The sequence below is a fragment of the Stegodyphus dumicola genome, chromosome 6 (genome assembly GCF_044657685.1).
Source record: "Stegodyphus dumicola isolate Sdum_Otavi_A_Nest chromosome 6, ASM4465768v1".
Classification (NCBI taxonomy): domain Eukaryota; kingdom Metazoa; phylum Arthropoda; class Arachnida; order Araneae; family Eresidae; genus Stegodyphus; species Stegodyphus dumicola.
In genome coordinates, this window is record NC_140773.1 from 47,610,538 (window position 1) to 47,633,725 (window position 23,188).

At 33.2% G+C, this 23,188-nt stretch overlaps 2 protein-coding genes across 2 annotated transcripts in view; one reads left to right on the forward strand and one right to left on the reverse strand.

Moving 5' to 3' along the window:
• Positions 1 to 11,441, reverse strand: part of LOC118188953 (glutamate-gated chloride channel alpha-like) — a 54,252-nt gene extending 42,811 nt beyond the window's left edge. Inside the window, exon 1 of the mRNA XM_035359482.2 lies at positions 11,322 to 11,441. The gene's annotated coding sequence lies outside the window, so the exon portion shown is untranslated. The remainder of the gene's footprint in view (positions 1 to 11,321) is intronic.
• A 3,361-nt stretch (positions 11,442 to 14,802) lies between these two features.
• LOC118188956 (estradiol 17-beta-dehydrogenase 11-like) overlaps positions 14,803 to 23,188 on the forward strand; it is a 58,545-nt gene continuing 50,159 nt past the window's right edge. Inside the window, exon 1 of the mRNA XM_035359486.2 lies at positions 14,803 to 15,148. Within this exon, the coding sequence (XP_035215377.1) occupies positions 14,909 to 15,148 (240 nt within the window). The 5' untranslated portion in view covers positions 14,803 to 14,908. The remainder of the gene's footprint in view (positions 15,149 to 23,188) is intronic.

The following is a 23,188-nucleotide window of genomic DNA, read 5'->3' on the forward strand; positions in this document are numbered from 1 at the left end:
TCGAATTCCGGAGAAGGCATGTTGTAACTGTTTGTCCCTTCAGAGGAAGCGAAGGTCGCTCACCTGTTAGGTGCCCCCATAATAAAGTAAACATCGCTTCTGACCTTAAAAGGGACCAACGTATATGTAACTTGTGCCCGCTATTGGAAAAAAAAAAAAAAAAAAGTTTTCTGTTAGCAGTTTTGTTTGACGCTGTTGTTTTTCGATAATAATTTTTCCATCGCTTTACAATAAAGAAATTTTTTTTTTTTCGTCTGAAATAGTTGGGAGTTAATTTTAACTAACATGTGTTGCTGGAGAAGAAGGCAAATAAATTATTCTTGTAATGGAATGTCTAATGTTTAAAATTCAATCCGAAATGTCAGCGATTCAAAGATAACGTGCTACCACTTGCCAAAAGGTTATACATTTGTGATCAAATCGAAGTGAATAACGAATTCATACAGTTAAAAGAAATGTGTTATCATAGATCGAAATGAAATATTTTTAACTTCGACGCACCAATGTATTGTTCTTCTGCTGGGCTTAAGATATTTAATTTTTTCCCCAAATATAATACATCTGCTATTTATGAACAAATAAAACGATTGAAAAGGAATGAACCAGAATCTTCGTCTCTGTCAATCGGTATCTAGTCCCGTGAAATTAGACTAGCAGAATTCATTAAAATTATTATATACGTTTCCTTTTTTTTTTAACAGCTATTTTATACATGGCTAGGCGCGCAAGCATCTAGTGTAGGGATTTTCAACCAGAGTACAGTTTCTTAGCTTAAGGAGGAATGAGGTCAGTCTTTTATTTACCTGTCAAATAGTTAGTTTTAGTTAGTTAAATACTCAGGAACACGAAGAGCTACTTTTATTCAACTTTTGGTATTCATCGAAATTTTCTGTACTTTTTCGTTTAATTTGTAAAACACAGTTTCATGCAAAATCAGTTTGCCTCGTAAATGTGCGACAAGGACAAGGATGCGATTGAGAATTTGAAAATGATTTTGCATTAAGGAGACATGTTTTTATTACTAAAAATATATTTAAAAAAAACCTTTATACGCTTCATCATCTTTGTTAGGATCTCTGTTATTCATTAATCCATCGACCGCTATCAGGGTTCTGACAGTTTTATAAGCAGGCATCGTGAAGATTGTTGCCGTAGAGTATATTCCGCAACTCCCGTATAAATTTGGTGTGCATTTTCATTATGCAGAAAAGATTCTAAGTTCTGTTCTTAGATCGATGAACCATGGACTGCATGATTACAATCCATATCAGTGGTCGCCAAACTTATGAAGCTTCTGAGCTACTGTACAGTTTTTAAATCCTACTGTGAGCTACCAACAAAAAAAAAAAAAAAAAAAAAAAAAAAAAAAAAAAAAACTACCAACTTAAAGAAAAGTCTTAGATTTGTTTATTGCGTATAAACTTATATTTCTAGTAAATATGAAATTAATTTTAATTAAAATATATGGAACAAAAGGAAACTGAAATTAAATTGTACATAAGAAAGAAATTGAAGTGTAGTTAGTAATAAATAACAAATGTAATGACAGATTTTTTATCAGACTTATTAATTTTAATGAGAAGGATGGAACTCCTTTTTGTCATCAACAAGATTTTAGTGTTGTGACACTAGGTAGTGACTGCCATTCGAATAAAGTTGCCCAAGCATTTATCAGTGAGTCTGTTTCTGTACTTATTTTCAATAAATTTCATACTGGAAAAAGAAACCTCACACAGATATGTAGAGCTTAATATTGCCTTTACTTTGAGACAAATCTGGACCAAAATTGGGTATTTTTCTTTAGGAACAAGATGCCAAATGTCTTCAGAGCTGGAAGAAAGCTGTTTTACACATAAACCATCTCGAAAATCAATCGGTACCAACTCCACTGCTCTTATTGAAAATCAAAATGCTTCTTAACAAAAGTAGAGAACTCTTCAACATTAATCTCTATAAAAGACGATTTGACAAACAATTGAAATCCTTTTGAAATAAGCGTTTGTTGAATTTACTACTTTATTACGAATTGATACACTTGTATAGCACAGTAAATACACACATTTGTTCTTTACCTGTGTAAAGAAGTATTCGGTTTCCCATTCCCAATGAAAGTAATAAATTCTTTGCTCTTTTGCTTGAACACTCCATCGTTAGAACAGATCTATCTTGGTACCAATGCGTAAATCAAACTATCCAAGTTAGCAAATCTCTAATGTACACACGAAAAATATAACGTGCACAGCCTCACTCGTATACAATCAACTATGAGGCTAAGAAGGCAGTTGTTGTCGTCAGCGTCAGCTCAGTATAGGAATCTAGGTTAGCCAACCGGAGCGTTAACGCGATTTACCAAAAATGTCTCTGTGAGTTACTAGTAGCTCGCTATCGACAGTTTAGTGATCAGTGATTCATATACTGCTTTTAAAAATTTGCTCTTTTAAACAGTTTGATTGATTCGACAACGAAATAATGAGAGATGGCTTTACTGTTTGCTACGATTTCAACTATAATTAGACTCTCATGTTCTGTCGCATTATTTAGACCTGTTCTGTTGCATTATTTTACTGTAATCTAAGTGCCGTTCTTTAATAAACATTTGAGCTTAATTTTAAGACTTAAATAACGTCTATTTACGCAAGCAATATATTGTTAAAATTAGTGAAAATAAATAAAACATAGGCTTTATTTTTCTCTCAAATTTTTCGATTTGCTACCCTACTTTAATCCAACAGGTAAATTCCAATGCCTCCCAAGAACAATACGCAATTTGGGTTCACAATACTTGGGAGACAGTATTTCGGATACCGTATCCTTCTTCTTCTGCTATCAGCCACATAAGAAGGCTTTCTTTCAGACCATAAAATTTTAGGTACATTCGTATCATTGCCCCTCGTTCTGTGACACGTTAACATCCAGCTAGCAGCTGGAAGGAAGATTCGTTGTTGAACTTCCGACGAAAGCATAGACGATTGTTTTTTTAGTCCAAAGGGATTTCAGTCCCGAAGGACTATTGCTTTCGTTTTGGCATTTTGCGTCGGACTCATAAACGTCGGTTCACTTTTCAAACTGTTGCCACAAAATGTTAGAGTCCTGCATTATATTTGAAGAAATTAAATAATGAAAAATCTGCATAAATGATTGTCTATTTCTCGCATTGTGATAAAACAATGGTACATAGAGCCATCGAATTTTGAATGACGAAATCCTACTGCGAATATGGGCATCTGAAATCCCAAATTTGGAATTTGTTTTATTATAGATTTTATATTTTGTAAAACTTTAACGAATTTTTGATTTACAAACTCAATGCTTTAAAAGCGAGAAATGGCAACGTTATATAGAAAAAAAATACTTTTATCTCCAGCTCGCGAGACTGTGTATATCGGAAATTCTAAAGATATGCTTAATTTAACATTATTTTGCGATATTGCTCTTGAACTGAATTTTATGGTTTAAGTGCAAAGAACATGATATTTAATAAATAAAGGTAACACTCAAAACGTTAAAAAAACGCCCCTTTGGACGTAATTTAAAATCTGAAAAATTTCAGTTTTTTTTTTTTTTTTTTTTTTTTTTGGTTGTTGTTGTTGTTTCCTGGTTTAAAACATTCTAATGGTCTGTACAGTAGTGCTGAACAAAAATATAGTGGACAACAATTCCGGTTCCCGACGAAAATATAGTGGCAAAAACGTCACAAAGAAAAAAATGTTCGAAAGTAAAACATGGCCGTACAAAAAACATCGTGGGAAAAAAGAAAGCAAGGAGAAAACATGGCAGTTCTCAATTATAAATCAGGTATAAAATAAAGAAAAGTAAAAACTTCGCTAATGTAAAGCATAGTCGTATATAATATCGTGATAATAAATAACGCACAAATCATGACATGATTATAGCACCACATACGTATTTTTTCAGACTGCAAAAGATTTAAATGTATGTTCAGCACTGATTTGTAAGTGCAAGAAGAAAAAACGAATGTTTTTACCTCTATATTTTATATTTCTGAATTAACTCGTAAATTTTTACTGAGAACGTCAGAAGGCAAGTCAAGTATACTACATAGTTTAAAGTTCTATCAACAGTTGTATCTAACTTTAATTTCTACATACTTTCAGACTTTGATCGCTTAAGTCTTGGTTTTTCAGCAAAAATTTATTAGTGTATTCAAAATTAGAAAATGTTAGAAATAAAAATACTTGCAATAATATCATCCCACGATGATTCATAGATGCTTATTTTTGGCCACGTTATTTTGTACCACGATGATTTGAAGCTGCCAAGTTCTGAATAACTTTATTTTCTGAGATCGCGTTTTATACAATCATATTTTAGAACTAAAATGCTTTCTCCTTGCTTTCTTTTCCCTGACGATGTTGTGTACGGAGATGTTTCGCTTTGGGTTGCTTTGTCTCCGGCGTTTCCGTCCGCAATGTGTTCGGCGGAGATCATAAATTCGTTACCACTTGGATTTGGTCGGTTGAGTGTCGTGCCTGTCATTAGTTACCCTTTAAATGGAGCAGGATTGAGTGAGCATTAACTTCGTGTAGAAGAAGATGATCAGAAGTATCTAAATCCTATAAACTTCTAATCCCTATAGAGATCCGGCAGTCAACTACTATAGAGATCCGGCAGTTCAGAAATGTCACTCAAATGACTGTCAGAAATTTCAACGAACACCCTATTTACTATCTGGCTAGTGATTAATTCTTAAGCGATAATTTAGTTCAATAAAATTATTCGTCAAGCAATGTGTAGAACCGTATCTGTAAGTGTTAAGTGAATGCTTACAAATATGTAAAATACATATAACATAAACATATTAAGTACACTTACAAATACATATTAAGTGAAATTTCACTCTGAGTTAAATCAAAGGAATCTAAAATCAATAAATTTGCTATTTCAAGATATATTTTAAGGATATAGTGTTAAACGAGAATGGCTATAAAAGCATATAATTTCACAATTATTCATTGTTTTAAATTTTTAAGCGTAATATTAAAGCAAAATTAAAATTACATATTTGTCTAATTTGCTTTCAGAACCATTATTCGATGCACTCATATAAATTTATACACACGAAAAGTAATTTCCAGTTACTCGAATCTATCTAAAGTTATTACTTAAGGAATATTTAAAATATTATTTTATTATTAGAATAATTCTTTAAAACTATTTTAAATAAATTTTAATAGTAATAAAAGATAAAAAGAGAAAGAAAAATTCCCGAGTAGGTCATACTTTAAATCCATGTTCACTAATTGACTTCTGATTGTAGGGATCATAAGAAAAAGCGCAGTTGATATCTGAAACATGTATTCCATGGTTAATGGCTATTAACTGCCTTTTCTTCCCTTTGAGAGTGGATGCCATATTTAACCTGTAATTTTTTTTTTCTCCCCGTAATTTTAGGCTCTGTGCGGGTTGCAGACGCTTCACGTATCCTAGCAACTTTGAATAAATGTCGCCTCTTTTATAAAACTATTCGAAGCTCCTCCTTCTTCTATGCTAACTGCCAATAAATGTCAGTTTCGTTTCTAAAAAACAGCATTTTCGAACACACGTCAGGTTCTTCTCTATTTTTTTAATAATATCGGAAAACTCTTCACATATCGTGCTGATGAAGCATTATTTAATGAATAATCGATCAGTATTCTTGTTGTTTGTCAAAGAGTTAGGTCTAACTTTCGAAAAGCGAAATTCTGATCATTTCCAGGCATTTATCCCATCCCTCCTCTTTCAAGTATTAAGTTGATAATGACTACTTAGAAGAATAATTTACTTGACTCTGAAAAACATTGTTTTTACAGACTACGTGTAAGCGTATTTACAACAGGAGACTGTTTCAGATAAATTTTTGTGTTCAAATAAATGATATCTTTGTACAGTTGTAATCGCGGATTTCATAATTACGTTGATAATGATATACAACTATTCAAATATAACGTATAATTTCTAACTTACTTCAAATGAACTAATTTAAGTGATTATTATTATTATTTTGATGCGGTTTGTTGTGCCGTTGGAAAAATACTTCGCTTTTAGTATTTTTTTAAAAATTGTTTAACATAAAAATTATATGCAATATACACTGAAGTGACAAAAGTCATGGGATAACAATATGCAAATATACAGATGGCAGTAGTATCGCGTAGAAAATGTATAAATGCGAAGTGCTTTGGCAGGGCTTTCATTTGTGTTCAAGTTATTCTTGTGAAGAGAATTTGACATGATTATGGCCGCACGACGAGAATTAACAGACAGCACGCGGAATGGAAGTTGGAGCTAGACGCATGAGTCATTCCATTTCGAATATCGTAGGGGAATTCAACATTCCGAGATCCACAGTGTCAAGAGTGTGCCGAGAGTATCTAATTTCAGGCATAACATCCCACCATGGACAGCGCAGTGGCCGACCACCTGCACTTAACGACCGAGACCAGCGACGTCTGCGTAGAGTTGTCAATGTTCACAGACAAGCAACACTGCGTCGAATAACCGCAAAAATCAACGTAGGACGTACGAGGGACGTGTCCGATAGGACAGTGCGGCGAAATTTGTCTTCCTTGGGCTATGCCAGCAGAAGACCGACTCGAGCGCCTTTACTGACAGCACGACATCGCCTGCAGAGACTCTCGTGGGCTCGTGAGCATATCGGTTGGTCCCTAAACGAATGGAAAACCGTGTCTTGGTCAGATGAGTCACGATTTCAGTTGGTAAGAGCTGATGGTAGGGTTCGAGTGTGGCGCAGACCCTACGAAGCCATGGACCCAAGTTGTCAACAAGGCACTGTTCAAGCTGGTGGTGGTTCCATATTGGTCTGGGCTGTTTTTACATGGCCTGGACTCGATCCTCTGGTGCAAGTGAACCGATCATTGACTGGAAATGGATACCTTCAGCTACTTGGAGATCACTTACAGCCATTCATGGACTAAACAACGATGGGATTTTTATGGATGACAATGCGCCATGTCACCGGGCCACAATTGTTCGCGATTGGTTAGAAGAACATTCTGGACAATTCCAGCGAATGATCTGGCCACTAGATCACCCGACATGAATCCCATCGAACATTTATGGGACATCATCGAGAGGTCAGTTCGTGTCCAAAACCCTGCACCGTCAACACTTTCACAATTATGGACGTCTATAGAGGCAGCATGGCTCAATATGCCTGCAGGGGACTTCCAACGACTTGTTGAGTCCATGCCGCGTCGAGTTGCTGCAATTCGCCGGGCAAAAGGAGGACCGACAAAATATTAGGAGGTATCCCATGACTTTTGTCATTTCAGTGTATTCTATGTCCTAAAAGTCCCTGTTCGGCCTTTTGTTGTTTGAAACAGCTGATCGCAGGTTCATACTTTGTAGTACAAAAACCTGTTAATGTTAAATACCATGTTAAATGTTAAATACCATGTTAAATGTTAAATACCATGTTAAATGTTAAATACCATGTTCTGGTATCTCTAAATTTTAAAACAAATATTTATTCTGTAACAGTTACTTTTTTATACTGTTCCTCCATCCCTATAGTTAAGAGTTTATGCTTATTCTGAAAAATAAAACAGTAAAGCGTTGTATAATATAAATATAGTTTGTTGTTTGGCTTACATACAACAAACTATATTTATATTATACAACAAACTACATTATATCTACGATATTTAAAGTTTGAGATTGTGCTTTCTGAAAAGACAAAGGTTATATACAAACTGAAGGGGATTATGTTTAAATTTGTACGCAATTAAAAAAGAGATATACTCACTCCTTTTTATGAAAACTTCAACATCATGAAAAAATCATGCAAATAAACTGAAGTTTACAAAAAATGCAGAGCAGAGTATAATATGCAAATGATTATAATTTCAGAATAATAGCGCATGCATAGGCTGATTACCTAACTCTAAATTGTTATGTTAGCCGTATAAATTTAAATACTTACTTTTTTAACAAAAATTTATTAGTTCATTCAAAAATATGAAATGCAAAAGTAAAAATATCCGTCTTTCCTTCTTGCGCTCTCAAATTATTATGCGAATATGCATTTATACAGCTTATGCAGCTTTTAAAACTGAAAAACGCATGTGTGCGATGTAATCGTCATGCGATGATCTGTAGGTACGTTATTTTTTACCCCGATATTTTCAAACATGATGTTTTTAAACTGCGAAGTTTTTGAACCGCTTTATTTTCGACCACGATGTTTTAGAACTGCGATGATTTTTCTTTGCTTTCTTTTCTCCCACGATGTTTTGTACCATGACGTTTTAGCCTTTCGTTGTTTTCTCCGCGACGTTTTCGTCCGCGATGTTTTCGGCTGTAACCCAGAATATATTCAGTATTCCAGTTACTTCCGTATTACAACTAAATCCAGCGAAGATTTTCAGCCATCATTCTTCTGGGTTCCTATTTCATAATACTGTCGCGTACGTACGGGTTCGTAATAGATTGTATGCACACAGAACCGATGATAGCTTAATAAAATTTATTTTACCAAAAAATCTCTTCACAGTTCTAGAACTTTCCACAAAAATAGTTGTACAGCTCTTCATAATATCAACAAGTACAATCAGCAGTTACACTTCAAAGTAACACTTTCTTCAAAGTAAGAACTTTAAACACAATACAATGCAAAGCGCATCTAAAAGGCGAAGCTCTCACGGATATCTCAAGGTTCTGTAGTCGACTAAACAACTAATAACTGAGAAACTGTTGTTCTCTCCGGTCTAATATTGTTTTCCCCTGGCCGTCAAGAAATCTCTAGTACTTTCTGCTTCTCAAAATTACTGGAAGGCATATGAAAGTCGGATACGGTTACAGCTAGTATAGGAATTAATTACAGTTATTCGATTGCAATATCCATTACAGTTATACAGGGATCAGACAAAAATGTCGTCAAATGATGGCCAAGTTTGGCGACTTTTGGTGATTTCTCGTCAAATTAATGAGATAGCCCTTTACTCAATGTTAAATAGACTTGCCCCTGTATTCTTATTTTTCCGGAAAAGCTTCGTTTCTCCCAAGCGTTTCATCTATCATTAAACAAAAAAAAAAAAAAAAAAAAAAAAAAAAAAAAAAAAAATACAACAATTTCGCATACAATTTCACTAAAATTATCGATCTATGTACAAAATTCGTAAGAATACAAAATACTGCTTAGATATGCTCTTAAAATCAATAACATTTTCTAGGGATGTTGCGCACACAATACCGTTATGACAGGTATATCCCCTCTTTTATCATATGCCAAGAAATAGTGAGATTGTATCGCTTTTTCTATTTCCGCACATCAACAGCATCATTTTTTCCCTTTCATCATGGAATTTACGCTTACGTTATTCAAGGTATCATCAAATAAATTTGAAATAAAAAATAAAACTTCTTAACATATTTTTCACTTGTAACAATCTGTTTTATCGGAAGAAAAGATAAATTCATCATACATTTATGGAACCAATAGAATATCTTCTATTTTTTAAGATAACAGGAAACTTGTATTACTGATCTATCAAACATGTTTTTATGCTATATAGAGAAACTTTTCACAAGAATGTATATATAAATATCTGTAGCTTTAAGTCGTAAATACGTAATGCATATGTATATGTTACTGTCAAATCACAAATTTCGATAAATCTTACCAGTAAATCCTAACATCTACCTAGTGATGATGCAAAGCGCCGAAAGATATTTGTAAACACTCCTTTTAAAAAATGTTCAATAAAGGAACAGTCTTCCATTTCAGTTTGACAGTTAATACACAGCAAAAAATTATTCACCCAGGTCCCTTTACATAACACAATTTAAAATTCTTTAACTGTACTATCGTAGACAGATAATATAAAATCCTAAATACCATATTAACATATTAAATTCATAATAAAATCAAAATAATGACTTTATCCTAATCTTAGAACTAATCCTTAATACATATTGCCCTTCAAAAAATTCAGATTTACATAATCAACTGTACAGCTAAGAGGAGGTGAAGGATACTTCCATGAGCAGAATTCGGGAATCCGGATCTAAAACAAACTTACGCGATGTTGAAGGATATTCCGTTAATCAGCGTGCAAATGAATTTATGAAATCTGTCCTTAACACAGTTCACTTACAATTTCTAACATAGTTCGTTATTGTTCGTAGTGGGGAGTCGTTTTCTCTGTTCCGCTAAATATGGATTCGGAATAGTCTTTTTGTAATAATTTGTGAACGCGAAGAAATCGTCCAAACTCGATCAGGGACCTTTATTGCTCAGCCCTTTCTTGACTGTCTGTAAAACTGGAATAGTTCATTAGTTCATCACAGCAGGAACCTTTATTTCTCAATCTTTTCTTAAACATCAGTAAAACTGGAACACTTCATCAGTGTAGGGTAGGATCCTTCTCACAGTCAATTCTTAAGCGCCTGTAAAACTGGAGCATTTCATTCGTGTAGGGTAGAAACCTTATCGCTCAGACATTTCTTAAATGTCTGTAAATTGGAACATCCGTGTAGGACAGAAAGCTTTATCGCTCACAATTTATTGAACTGGAACTGTAAAACTGGAACAATATTTCCATGAAGATCACGAGTCTGTATTACTCAGTCGTCTCTGAAACGTGTGCTAAAACTGAAACATTACCTCCGTGTAGGTCAGAAGCCTTTATTACTCAGTCGTCTCTGAAATGTGTCTAAAACCGGAGCACTTCATCAGCATAAGGCAGAAAGTTATCAGTCTGTTTTTCCAAGTAATTTCCAATAATTTTTTTCCTCCTCAAAAAACTACACACAGTTTTACTACTTATCATCCACGAATTTCTTCCTTTTTTCTTCCTTCGTATATCTAATTCAAAGCAAAAAGAATAATCCCCCTAAAAAAGTAAGGAAGTCATTTTTTAGCGAAAATCTTTCTATTTAACTACAAACTTTTTTGTTAATTAAAGGCAATCTTCTGACGTAGTACCGTCTCACTTGAACTTAAATGGTGGAGTTGTGGAGGACTGTGGTCAATCACAGTCCTCCACAACCTCTTCCGAACGAGTTATAATTACGTAGTAATTAAGATTAGGCGCCGCACATATTTTTATACATAGCTCCAAGGAAAGACGAATAGAGTATTTTTCTCATTTCGTTCGTAAGGGATATCTCCGAACATTTTTGCACCTCGACTAAACGTCTCTCAAGAAAATAATAAGTTTGTCTACTGTTCTGTTCAATTTCTAGTCCAAGGACCATTTAAACAATAAATGGAGCCATACTTCAAATCAGGCCTCCCTTTTTTTTTCCTTCAAAGCGATTGCATCCGTTTACCTCTTGCAACGAAATAAAATATAACCTACCTTTCGAGAATTCAGACACTTCATCCGAACGGAGACATCTTTCAAGCGCCGTCCGTACCTCTAGGCAATCCCATGCTGCTCCTCTTGTCCATTAACGGAGCAGAAAGATTCTCACTATCTGCAGTAGACATAAAAGACGAAAAGGATCCCTCATTACCATTCAGATTAATAAAATATGCATAATTTAAACTAAACTAAGTATTGTTGTAATTAAAAAGAAAAAATAGTGATTGAAAATATATTTACAATTGCTTAACAAGTACGTGATACAATTAGTTTTTTAAGAAACTGATAATTTTTTCTGGGACAATGACTGATGCTATTCTCGCAGTAAAAGGCACAGTTTTCGATGCCTCTCATAAACTGCCCTTTTACATTGGGTTCTTCATTGCAAAATCAGGTCCTGTGCCTTTTCTAACAACTCGTTTAACTTCGTTATAGTTAAAGCCACTTTATCTTGGTCATTATAGATGCTTTCATTGTCTGCTGGTGTTGTAAGATCATCCATTCCTTCAAGGTCTATTCTCTATTTTCATTCGACGAAAATCATTTAAAGTTGCTGATAACTTCTGGCCATAGCTGATGCCAGAAAATATTCATGAATGAACGTTGAACAGCATATGAATGAAATTCTAGTGTTGGACAAATTAAATGGAAACCATATAAGGTATTTTTCCCACTTTCCTAGCGTGCCTTCGTGGTATATTGGTTCTGCATGTTGGGGCGGTATTCCAGAGGTTCGTGGTTCGATTCCCGGCGAAGGCGATTGCTAATTTTTCATCTCTCCGGCTTTTCCAATTAAGCTAGTGTCCTGCAGTGGAGCCCGAACTAAAAGTGTGATGGATGATGACTTTCCACACCCAGGATTTGGCGATTGAGTCCCCTAAAAACTCCAGTCGCCCTTTAAAAGTGGGAGTATATAAGGTATTTCTTCCACTTTCTTGGCGTGCCTTCGTGGTGTAGTGATTCTTCACGTTGGGCTGGTATTCCAGAGGTCCGTGGTTCGATTCCCGGCGAAGGCGATTGCTAATTTTTCATCTCTCTGGCTTTTCCAATTAACCTAATGTCTCTACAACCGTTAAGATAACACGTATATGTGAAATCGCTCTCCACAAGTCCGGCTCGGAATAGCTTTGAATAGCTTCGAATTAATACTTGAAGGCTACATTCTTAAGTAACCTGAGAACCCACACACTAAATCTTCCGATAATAATATGATATACTTAAATTCTAATATTGAAAAAGTTAGATTGAATGGTATTGAACTTATGCAATTTATCCATAACACAGATATTTTTGCAATGTCATTTTCAGACTTTTGATATTTATATAATTTCGTTATTTTTTCTTCGTTCTACTTTTCTGAATTGTTCTTTTAGGAACAACACTTTTTTATTTTTGAATTAAGTAAATTAAGTTCTATATGTAATAGAGACTAAAGGGACATCGTGTGGAGTTTACTGAGAGGTATTTTGAGCAAACTGAAGTTTATTCAGCTGTCCGGTATTCCTGACGAAATTATGCGTTTAGTTTGCGTATACATATTCCTGAGTTAACTAAACGTACCCTCTATTAGGGTCAGTGTGTTCAGATTTATTTATTTTGCTTAGTAAATTAGTTTAGAGCTGAAAGAAAGCAACTGAGGAAATGCACTTAACAAACTCAAATTAAGAGAAACCTGATATTCCAAGTAGAAATTGCGGTATGCATGTCGACTATGGAAAGCAATAGCAAAGTTCACTTCAGTGGCCTTTCAAAGTAAAGAGGCCCTGGGATAGAATCTTAGCCGCAGTTCCGTTTTTTTTTTACAAATATGTTACATAAATAATTAGCAGAATTACTTTTTTCATAATTTAGATTATATTTAGTGTCCGAAAAATTTTCTGAAAATCGGCCAAGAGTTGTTTTTCTCTTCATTAAAGAAGAGATATGAATTTCTTCTGCACACTGCGTTCACAGAAGTCTTTATATTGTCTTTGTTTTCGTAAACCTTTGATCGTGGTCGTAAAATACAAAAATGTTTTAAATAACGAAAAAATTCGTGTTTTAGCATTTTTTAATATTACATTTTAAAGACATCAGCTTTATTAAAATTTAGAAATCTAACTTTTTATAAAACCTTTCCTTTTTTGCATTCGTATAAAATGTAAACCGTGAAACGTTTGACTTCCGTATGACAAGAACTATCCGAGATGTTTAATTTTAAAATTTACGATTTTTGAGAGCATTTCAATTTGCCTTGTTGATTTTCTTTCCCTTACGGCATTCCATGATATTCTTTAGTTATTTAATAGTGTTTGTAATTTAGAAATTTGTTACATTTGGTATTCCGAAACAATTTTCACACAATTATAAATTTCCAAAGTCTAAAAATATTTTTATTACTATCTTCATGAAATTTTATTCCTTTAAAATCATAATCCTGTAATCATACAAAAGAAATATTTTTTTAATTAATACAAATGCCATTACGAGTTGGCTGCGTGACAGTACCGAAGCCTACCAGTGTTTAGCTTTTTTTTTTTTCTCAGCTTGTTCTGAGAAGATGTCTTTTTGGAAAAAAATATATTGATCAATACTTTTCAAAATAAACTTCATAGATATAAATGTTCGTCATATAATCTCTGAACATCAGAAAAGTTTTTGCATACTCCTATTTTATTTTTTGTTTCGTACATATGCAAACTGACACTTTTTACTTTGTGTACGTGTATGTATAAGTAAATATAATTTCCGATTTTAGCACCAAATATCTTGGCTAATGTTTTCAAACTTTTTTTTCTTTTTACGTTTTATAAAAAGTTCAAAGTTTCTTAAAAATAAGTGTAAAGACCAGAGACACGTGTAAAAACTCATATTTTATAATTTTTAAGAAACTGATTTCTTTAAATTTAAAAATATCTGAATCTTTGTGCCATTTTAGACTCTTTTATAATTGGAAGTATACCTCTACGTTTACTTCCAATTATAAAACCTGTGAAAACCTGCGAGAATAAAGGACGGTTAAGGACACCATACAAAAAACATACTAATTTTAAATTCATCCTAAATAGTTTTTTAGCAGAATGTGCGTGTAAAATTCACATCACTTTCTTTCATCAGTTACATGGATGTAACATAAAAAAGATTTCAATAATTGTTTTATTTCGTGCCCATATAATATTTCCCCTGCTTTATGTTTCAAATATATTTCGCACTCAGTTCTAAATAATATTTCATATATATATCAGGCTATTTTATTTCCCTTACAATAACAAATGCTTAGCGTACATCATAAGCCAACAATTATTTAACATGGAATGTCACAGTATAAAATATTTCTCAAGCTAATGTTTAACAAGGAAATCTGTAAAGATTATAAATTTCCTTATTAGTATTTTATGCAAGGCCTTTTTTTTTAATTCCCACTTTTTTTTTAAACCTTTCTGACCAATCTGAGGAGGTTATTTTAAAACGCTGCCTTTCCTCATCATTCTTTGGAGGTGCTCGAACTTGTTTTTCCATTCTCTTCATCTTCGTGCTCCATCCTTTCTGAAGCACACGAACATTTGTGAAAAAAAGTCACTTAAGAAGTTGTAAACAGCGCAATGGAGCTTATCGAATATGTTATAAATGTGGCAGTTTTTGTTCAAGATTTAGCGTTCTCACTTCTCAAAGTCATGTATATAATTATATGTGACGCAATAGGCAATATGTTTCGAAAAAAGCGGCGCGACTTAAAAGGAGAAACGATGCTTATCACAGGTGGTGGTAGAGGCATAGGCAGATTATTGGGGATCAAAGCGGCAGAATGCGGAGCTAAAGTGGTTTTGTGGGACATTGATGAAGTAAGTAACATCTTAGATATTTATTTATTTATTTATTTTTCAACTTTTATTACCCTCTGTATCATTATCCTTATCTTTATCGTTTCGTTTTCGTATCCTTTTAACCTTTTGCCCATCGTCTTCGCCACCCACTTTTAAACCAAGATCATATTAATACCATTTCCTTTGTATTATTTCTCAATTCATGTTAAAATATCAAAAACACACCGTAAAAGCAGTGTTTATAAATTAACGCAATCTCAAGTAATTGAGTTCATGCTTCACATAACTTCTTAAATTTATATTTTAACAATGCGTAAGACTCTTGAATACTGGTATTTTGAACCTTGATGAACGGGCTAGCTCCATGGTGGCTTTCTGCTCCTTTCCACATGTTTAATGTCAGTATGACCCATTTTCCCTTAGAAAATCCTCAAGGAAAGGATTGAAATAGCTCAAGTAATTCAAACAGGCTAAAATAATCTAACAACTCGACGGAATGTTTGTATATTAACTTCTCAACTTATGGCTAGTTGTCATACATAATCAAGTAATAACGTAGAGAATTTTCTAAACGTGTTTTTATGATTTTAGTGGAAGAGAGTCAATGTAAAATATGTAAATTAGACCAAAAATGCTTACATCGGCAAAATGTTTTTTAATAAATTTCTATTGATTTCAAGAGCGAAATAAATACTTCTTCTGCAGGAAAGAAAAAATGTTCCTTTTCAGAAGGAAACATACTGCAGAATGCTTTGTTCCTTAAGGAAAGAGGCTTCTGTCTGTGAGCCTTCTAAACCAACAGACTTATATTTAAAAAAATCTGCGCTAGTCTAGTTGTCTTGTGAGACAATTTTCTTGATATATATCATTTCAACAGTCCTTCTGAAAAAATGAAATATATATTAGGTATTGACAGTAAAAAAACACAGCTTTACACGGTATTTTTATTTTGTTAATCAATTAACCTTTTACTTCCTTCCTTCCTTGATATCCTTTAGAGCTAAGACTACTTACTGCAGGAATATTTAAATTAATGACTAAATAAATGAATGAAAAAGAAAGTGCGATTATTAATGACAGATTAACCGTGTTCCTTGCATTTTAGTCATTTCCCATTCCTTTTTGTGATTTGACGAGAATCCTAATTCAGCCGCTGTTACAGGTTAGTGATTTTTCAAAGATAATGTTTCAGTGAGACGAGTTACTTTATTTATTATTAGTTAAAGGGATACCCAAATTAGTGTGTAATTTTGTTGTTATTTAGTTTGACAATACATATTTTCAAGTGTTTGGCCTGTGTTAGCGTAGGTGTATCGTCATCAAAAACTGCTAATTGAATAGCAGTTTGATTTCGGATGAGATAAGTATGCGTATTATATAATAAAGAACTGAGAATTGTGCCTTGGAGTGCATTTGCTTTAATAGCCCTCTGCAACGAGTATGCGCTTCCTATGCGAACGCTGCATGATCTCTCATGGAGAAAAGCAATAATTCGAATTAGATTGTCCGGAAAATAAAGTTTGACCAGTAGAGAGCACCAGTAAACAATGTGCATAGCATGTACCCTCTTTAAGTGCTTATGTTCTAGATGTGAAGATAATGCAATGTAAATGTAACATAAGGTAAATGCAATATAAATGTAAATAACACTACTTAATGAACTGAATAAATAAATGCCTATGAAAGCTGTGTATGTGTTATAAATGTCTTAATTATGAAAGTAACATAATTTCAATGTAATGCAAATGTAATATTAATGTAAACACCATGTAATGAATCTGTAAAGGTGGTGCACATAGACACATAGACAATCAGTAAACAATGTGCATAGCATGTGCCCTCAATAAGTGTTTTTTTTTTTTTTCAGACGTGAAGGTAATGCAATGTAAATGTATCATAATAAGGTAAATGCAATATAAATGTAAATAGCACCATTTAATGAACTTAGTAAGTAAATGCATACGAAAGCAGTGTATATGTTTTGTAAATGCCTGTTAAATGTCTTAATTATGAAAGCAACATAATTTCAATGTAATGCAAATGTAATATTAATGTAAACAACACAAGTAATGAATCTGTAAAGGTGGTGCACATAGGCAATCAGTAAACAATGTGCATAGCATGAGCCTTCTATAAGTGTTTATTTTTAGACGTGAAGGTAATGTAATGTAAATGTATCATAAGGTAAATGCAATATAAATGTAAATAGCACCATTTAATGAACCTAATAAGTAAATGCATACGAAAGCAGTGTATATGATATAATTATCTTAAATTTGTATATAATGTATGTAAAATGTAACCAAATGTACTTAAATTTTCAATGTAATCTGTGTTCACAAACTCTGTAAAATGTGCATCCAAATGTATCATTATGCCCTTGTTTGGCCCTGTATTGCAACTAATTATTCTGGCCAAACTCTAGATAAAAGTGGACGTGGCGCTATACCAATTAACCAACTGGCAGAGGGACGGTGCCCACGTCCTCCATCGCATGTCGCATGTATGTATGAGCGACACAGACTCTATAGTGGTTACTGTTGTACCAATGGGTATAGCTATACTGCTATACCAATGCTATATGCTGACTGCTATACTAATGTGCCCGAGCTCGAATCACGGTGAAGGCATGGATGTTTGTAAGCGTATAGTGAGTGAATGAGTGAGTGCACCGCTATGATGGCTTCCGACCACGGACATGAACCAAACGGAATTTGTAAGCGTATAGTGTCTAATAATCAAAATACACGGCAAGTCGAAAGTCCTGTCGAGAGGTTGTAGGTAGGGAAAGCGGGTTTGGAGATTCTTGAACCGCCGCTGGAGTGTTCTTCAGAATTGTGGCGGAAACTTAACATTTAGCTAGTTTAAGCAATACCTCAATCACCTGTAGTACATAGATACTGGCTATCCCCCACCTCTGCCTGTATGTATATATGCAGATATGCATACATGTTTGTATGCCTGTATGTGTGTTTCTCGCATTGTTGAAAACGACGGACCTAGGATCATCTGATTTTGAATACACAGTGCCCACCATCCAAACATGTACCCCTCGAAATCCGAATATTGAATTTCGAGTTTTATTTCTTAAATTAATTCATATTTTGTACGAAAAGAATGAGTTTCCGATTAACAAACTCGGTGACTTAAAAAGGGAGCAGTGGTAATGCTCCCTTTTTAAGTCATCAAATCTGTTCAAACATTTTTATGTCCAGTTCGCCAGATTATTGCCATTCGACAAAGTGTAAGGTATTTATTATTAAATTTTATTCAACAAAGTCAACTATTTAAAAGAAGTGTGTTGCTACAGCCCAAAATAATATATTTTTTATCTTCCATACGCCGCGTGTGGACATTCAGTAAAGCTTAAGATACAGCGTAAATTTCAAAATTAATCTATAAATTATTGAATAAAAAACTAAGCAATTTAAAAGCAAAAACGTAGTTTATAGGAATAGTTTTTCTCCTTTTTGATCTCATCGATTTAAATTGCATATTAATTTAATGATGAGGTATCTTATTCGGAATAAGCAATTTTTAATGGCACTAACTGGACCATTAAAATCATTACATATTTCCTCTTTTATATGATAGCTATTTTAGGTTGTTGACCGCGTAAACGGCTAGCAAAATAAGTAAAAAAATGAAATTTTCTTGAAAAATCTCAAAATATTTGTTTTCTTCCGAATAGTAAGAAATAAAAACTATGCAGTTTATTCATATTATAAAGATGATGGTATTTCTATCGGTACAATCTTTACATTAACTTTTACAGGCTTTATTTTTTAAAAGTATCCTTTTTTTTAGTCACACTTTTTCATCTCATTATACGTGTAATAATTCATGATATGTACTCTTACATATATAGTCATACTTTTTGTCTAAATTTGTTTAAATGAAATTTATTTATTTATTTACACCGACTTTATCTGAAATTTTAGAGCCATGAACTTTAATTTTAATTTTTATTTTGTGGTCCGCTTAAATGCTTTTAATAGAATCAGATTTCTTATTTCTTTACGTAATTGTAAAATCTACTAAAACGTGAACCTTCCCTCCTCAGAAAAAAAAAAAAAAATTAGCACAGTGACGTATCGGCTCACGAATTTAATTCGTTCCTAAAGGCCCCTTCGTCTTGTTCCTGGACGACGTATGTTTGTTTATTTAAACTTTACAACACAATTCTATAACTCAGAACCAATGGAAATCATTAAATATAAAAACAATGTGAAGATAAAAGCAACGTTAAGCAGATAAAACAGATGGAAGATTAATTTATTACACTTGCACGAAGAATTGTAGATGTCATAAGTATGAAATGATAAAGAAGGTGGTGGAATTCTTTTCCATAAAACTATCAAGTAGCTATCTTTAGAAGGCTTCTTTTATCTTATATTTATCTCTAAGTCCCACTGTTTTGGAGATTCACCAGCTTTCTTCTTCTCTCAAAATTTGTCCGATGGAATTTGTTATTAGCTATGTTTTAAGATCTTTCTAATGCGAAAAATGGTGTTGTAATTGAAATGCTGTAGCTGGCTCCTACTTTATCAGGGTGATATCGTATGGTTACGTAAAACAAATGTGCATCTGATATTCTGAAGATGTTGTAGATCTTTCTTATTAAGCTCATTTTTATGACACTCTAGTAACTTCTAGATATCTTCACTATTCGCTTCCTACCCCATGGTTTTATCTAGAAACATATTATCATAGATCAGTGGTATCAGACTCAAATCGCCTGTAGGTAGCATGCATGATCTAAAAACTGCTGATAGGACAGAATTTGTTTTTAACAAAAATAAAATGTTTTACGAACAAAAATAAATAATACTTTAAATAAATTTTTAATTTCGCTTACTAAGTATTTTTCAAAAAACGCATAGACAATAATAATAATATTGCAAATGAAAAAACCTCAAATTTAAATTTATTTTTCATCGGAAATCTAAAGTTTTGTACTTGAAAGACGTTTTTGTTAATTGCGCTTTGTAATTCAAATATATTGCCAGCTAAATAATAAATTTTCATACTGGCATTTATTTCAAATAGCTTGAATATTGTTTAATTAATCCTAAAATAACTTGCTTTAATCCAATTTCAAGAAATTATAAAATATTTCAAAGAAAATTTTCCAAGTGTTGCAAAACTTGAGAATAAGTAGCAAAATCTTAAATCTCTTTAATCTTGGTGTCCGCCATCGCGGAAGAAAACGTCGTGGAACAAAACATCGCCGGAGAAAATAAAGCAAAGAGAAAATATTGCAGTTCTAAAACATCGTGATACAAAATATCGTCGTCGAAAATAAAGCGCTTCAAAAACTTCGCAGTTTAAAAACATCGTCGTCGAAAATACCGTGGTAAAAAATAAAGTACCTACAAATCATTCCATGCCGAGAACATCTCTGACATGCGATTTTTAGGCTTTAATAATTGTAAAAGGATACTCGCACAATGATTTGTGAGCGAAGATGGATAGAAGGATAATTTTTACTTTCACATTTTTTGTTAACTAATAAATAAAATGGAAACTTAAGCATAGAAAATTAATGCAAGTTATAGCACTTAATAGAATTTTAAACTGACATAGTTAACTAACAAAGGTCATTAATAAATTATTTTTTATAAAGTTTTACTGGTAATTTTTCATGAAAAGTATAATCTAAAAAAGAACACAAAACGGAAGATAAGTCACTGCAGGATTTTATCTATAAGAATTACTCAGTTAATTATGAGATTATTTCTTCACTTTTGTTAATCTGATCCTCTTACAGTGAAAATTATTTCTTGTTTTGTTTAAATTTCTTATTCTGTTTTTTTTTTTTTTTTGTTTTGTTTTTTTAATTTATTAGTTAATAAAAATATGACCTTCACTACTACAGGCTAATCAATTACTCGCCTTAGCAAGTATAGCCAATGCGAGAAACATGAAAAGTGTTTAATTTATCCTCTACGATCATTGAATATTACCAGCTGTCAAAGAGGTTTTTTGCTTTCGGCAAAACGTGAAACCTTTAATTTATCCATTGAATTTAATTAATCCGTAATTACTTAGTAAACTTAGAAGTTTATAAGTAGTAAAACTATTTCTTAAAAGCTGAAATCTTCCGTTTCTTATACACCTTTTTTTACATAGTTCACTCATTGTGTTTGACGCTATGGTCTATACATTTCCCATCGATTAACTACTTCCTGATAAGCTATCAAACTCAAATTTTGTCCACACACTGTTTGTCGATGACAGTACAACGTGATGAAATAATTTCTTCAAAATTAAATTACATTTTTTTCAAAATTTAATGTTAAAACGATTTTTCGGGTTTATGTTTCTTTGGGGGAAAAAAACTAAAAATCATATACTTGTTTTGGCTACACCATGGGACGTTTAAAATGAACACATTTAAAATGGTAAATAGTTAAATTTATGACAGTACTTGCCGTTAATTCGTAGTCTGTTGCCATGTCCACTTCGTATATGAGATTAATAATATATTTTGCTGAACAAATAATAGTTCTCAAATGCAGACGATTATTCTTACGATATAACTTCATTTTATGACTTACTTTTTCTGATCATTAACTACTAAAGAGTTTTCGCCAGTAGATCGCATTAAAGTGCACTAGCCAAAGATATTCCCAAATAAATGGTACTAGGGAAGTACCAACACCCGTGGGCGAAGAAAATTCAGCTGCGCGATCAGGCATATCTTAATACTTACGAAAGTAGGCGTTCATCATAAAAATTGTGCAGTGATAAGCAATGGCGCTAATTTGAAGCATGCCGGCAGGTGCAGTGAGTTATATGGCAAATGCAGATGGTGAGTGCAATATGGCTAGTAAGAGTGCAGGATAAGCAGTAGTGAGACATCATGAAAATGGCGCGAAGACTGTTTGAAGCTGTGAAGACTTCATTTAAAACAACAAATTATAGTTTAGTTTAGTTTAGTTTAGTGACGGAGGACGTGGGCACCACCCCTTTACCATTATGGTTAATTGGTTTAGCGCTACGTCCACCTTTATCTAAAGCTGACTCATGTTAGAGCCACACGAGATCCACTTATAACGTTGCGCGCCTCTAACTAGCACGCAACCAAGAGGTGACTGTGAAAGCTTGTATAAACCACAGAGTCTTATAAAGGGTTTAAGTCCCTTTTTATTCAACGTACTAATTTACAATTGCGTTCTCTTGACGCTTACAAACGGTGCCAACTCGGCAGTCAAAATAAAAATAAAAACCTGAAAAGAAATTAAAGACAATATTCTAACTACGAGGCTCTCTCAAATAACTAACTCACCGCGTTTTACAATACGGCTGCTAATTCAGCAGACTTGAAGCTCACTGAAACAATTGCAACTACTTCCCGCCAAGCACATAGGCCGCAACGCGGGGTTTTTCAAATCTCTATAACTACCTCCGCGCTCGCTAAGTAAGAATAACTCTCTCTCACCGAACTTGTTTCCTTCTATTTAAATCATACTACTTCCGCTGATAATTTGAATGCTTGCGCGTTCTACTCAAATTTACATATTCTGGCATTGGCAGTTCCAGGGGAAAGTAAGGATTGACAGGAAAGATAGTTTAAACTTAAAATAAATGTTAGTTAAAATAAATATAAACCCTACACACTCATAGGGCACATTGATTAGTGTTACAAAACATAGATATTAAAAATGGTTACATCTGTGTGAACACAGTACTTATGAACAAAACTTTAGCAAGTGACACATAAGATTACAATTCAATACCCTAGCAAGTAATTTTAGCAAGTTACATATAAAGTTTACAATTCAATACATAAAGAAGATATATCATACATAATGATTATATTATACTGTTGTGATTGATAAGTGACGACATTGTCAACATGAATTTACTAATGCAAAATTCAACATTTAAACTCAGTATACAAAAACCCAAGAATATACAAATGCTTATATTTCATACATTGCCAGCTTAAAAAAATTTATAGTGGAGAAGTATAAAAATACTTAGATCTCACATAAGTCTCTAATATTCTGAATGTCATTGTTAACTTTTATATTACAGCTTACTACTAAAGAC